This window comes from Pteropus vampyrus, unplaced genomic scaffold (assembly GCF_000151845.1).
Source record: "Pteropus vampyrus isolate Shadow unplaced genomic scaffold, Pvam_2.0 Scaffold23, whole genome shotgun sequence".
Taxonomy (NCBI): Eukaryota; Metazoa; Chordata; class Mammalia; order Chiroptera; family Pteropodidae; genus Pteropus; species Pteropus vampyrus.
The window spans coordinates 1,220,284-1,222,475 of NW_011888804.1; the positions used below are offsets into that span (position 1 = coordinate 1,220,284).

The 2,192-nt window shown below is 41.3% G+C and overlaps 1 protein-coding gene across 1 annotated transcript in view; it reads right to left on the reverse strand.

Annotated features, from left to right (window-relative positions):
• Positions 1-2,192, reverse strand: part of WDR66 (WD repeat domain 66) — a 65,177-nt gene that overhangs the window by 44,481 nt on the left and 18,504 nt on the right. The window contains exon 7 of the mRNA XM_023528150.1: positions 1,316-1,393. Coding sequence (XP_023383918.1) covers positions 1,316-1,393 — 78 coding nt within the window. The remainder of the gene's footprint in view (positions 1-1,315; positions 1,394-2,192) is intronic.

Below are 2,192 nucleotides of genomic sequence, written 5' to 3' on the forward strand. Positions count from 1 at the left end.
TTTCCTCTTTCATTCTGGTAAACACAAAACAAAAGTCATCACTACTCAAAAAAAAACAAAACAAAACAAAAAAACCACCTCGTTTCCGAAAGAACCATATAACAACAAAATCAAAATGAGTGCTTCTAAATAGGGTCAGAGCTTTGCGCTTTCTACAGGTAAGAGAACCTGCTGCCTCCAGGAGCATCTAAAAACATTTGGAGGGGAAAGCGAATACACAAATAAAAAAAAGTGCCACAAATGATTGTGCCTGTAAATGGGAGTCAATGCAAACCTGAATTCTACATTGCTAAGGCTTTAGCGCCATCATAGAAGCCTGAAGTAATGGCTACCACTGCGAATCGCCCAGTGCATGTGTGTTCGTCTGTTTCTCATTTTTTATTGAGGTGAAATTCACATAACATGAAATTAACCATTCACCGTTTTAAAGCGTACCATTCAGTGGCACTTAGTATGTTAATGATGCTATGCGACCATCATTCTGTCTGTTCCAGGACACTTTTATCATCCCAACAGGGAGCCCCATCCACGGAGCCGTCCAGACCCCGCCCCCTCCGCCACCCCGGCCCCTGACGGCCACCAGTCTTCTCTCTGTCTCTGTGGATTTGCCTAATCTGGACGTTCCGCATCAATGGAGTCATACGATATGTGGCTTTTCGGTGTCTGGCTTCTTGCACTCGGCATCATGTTGTCAGGGTTCACCTGCGTTGTGGCGTGTGTCAGAACTTCAGTCCTTTAAATGGCCAAATAATCTTCCATTATACGGATGGACCACATTTTTTTAGCCGATTAGGCGTTTGGTTTGTTTCTGCCTTTTTGATTATTGTGAATAATGCTGCTGCTATTGATATCCGTGGTAAGTGTGTGCTTGAAAGGCCCGTTTTCAATTCTTTCGGGGACATACTGTACCCAGGAATTGCTGGGTTATATGGTAATTTTATGCTTCATTTTTGGTTTTTTAATTTCACGATTTTGCCGTGTCAGAAGACATATTGCTGATCTGTTTGTTAATTCATTTCTAAAGGGGAATAAAGTCCATCACCTCCAAAAAATCCTCTATTTTAGACCTGTTAAATATATTAAAAAATTTTGCTTCGTTACTTAAAAAAATAAAATTTAAATTTTCTGCTTCCGATTTAATATGCTAATTTCCAGTGGGTCTAAAATAAATACTTTAAATTAAATCAAAACATGTTAATATAGATTTATTGCTTCCTAAGTAGACTATTTTGTTACATTACCAAAACATCTGTATTCAAAGAATAAATATACAATTGTCCGTACACTTAAAACAAATCTAAACATTTCTACTTACCCACGAGTAATATATTGCCTGCGTTTTACTGTTGCTCACCAATTCTTTATTATTTGTTGGATTAAAAGTAAGGTAGCTCTGAAATATAAAGTATGGAAATATATTCCATTACAATTAATTTTCTGTCGCTCTCTGGTTAAGCTAAATGTTAAAATTAAATAATATTTCTATTAAAATAACCGAGCAGGACTATAAAATAGAAAAGACACGGCATTTAGTAAGCAGTAGAAATATAATTTAAATACTGAGTGTTAAAATTAATTGTCTCATCGTGCCCTTTTCTAACGTAGACTCCTCTATGACGATTCATCATCTATAGACTGGAAGAAGCAAAAGTAAAAACCAGCATTCACCGATAACCTTATGCTATGTCCTTTTGGACCAAGACTGCTGTGTCCACGTTTCTAAATCCGACGGGGCCACAAGATAACTTGAGACGAATGCGCAATATCGGAAGGAAATTCTGATTCCTGCCAAGACGGTGAATAGCATGAGTTACCTGGCTCCCTTCTCAAAAAAAACCAACCCTGTGGAAACCATAGAAGTGAGAGAAACATGAAATGCAGAAACGAAACAACAATAGCGACGCGGGGTGAGAAGTCCCTGGGGAGGCTTCTGCCCTGAAGTGGTAGCGGTGGGAGGTGGGTGGGTGGCCGCCACCAGAGATGAAGGGCGGGCTGCCTGCAGGAGGCAGCATCGAGAGGTCGCGGGAGAATCCCTCCCCGACTTCCGCCCCCATCTCCCGCTCCTTGCCGTTTCACTTCGGGAAGGTAAACCACCAAGGCCAATGCCGAGAATTTATGCCAGGACAGCACAGAGGCCGGGGTGGGGTGAAGGGCCGAGGAAAGCGAGTACACAGGCGAGACCTCCCAGAGAC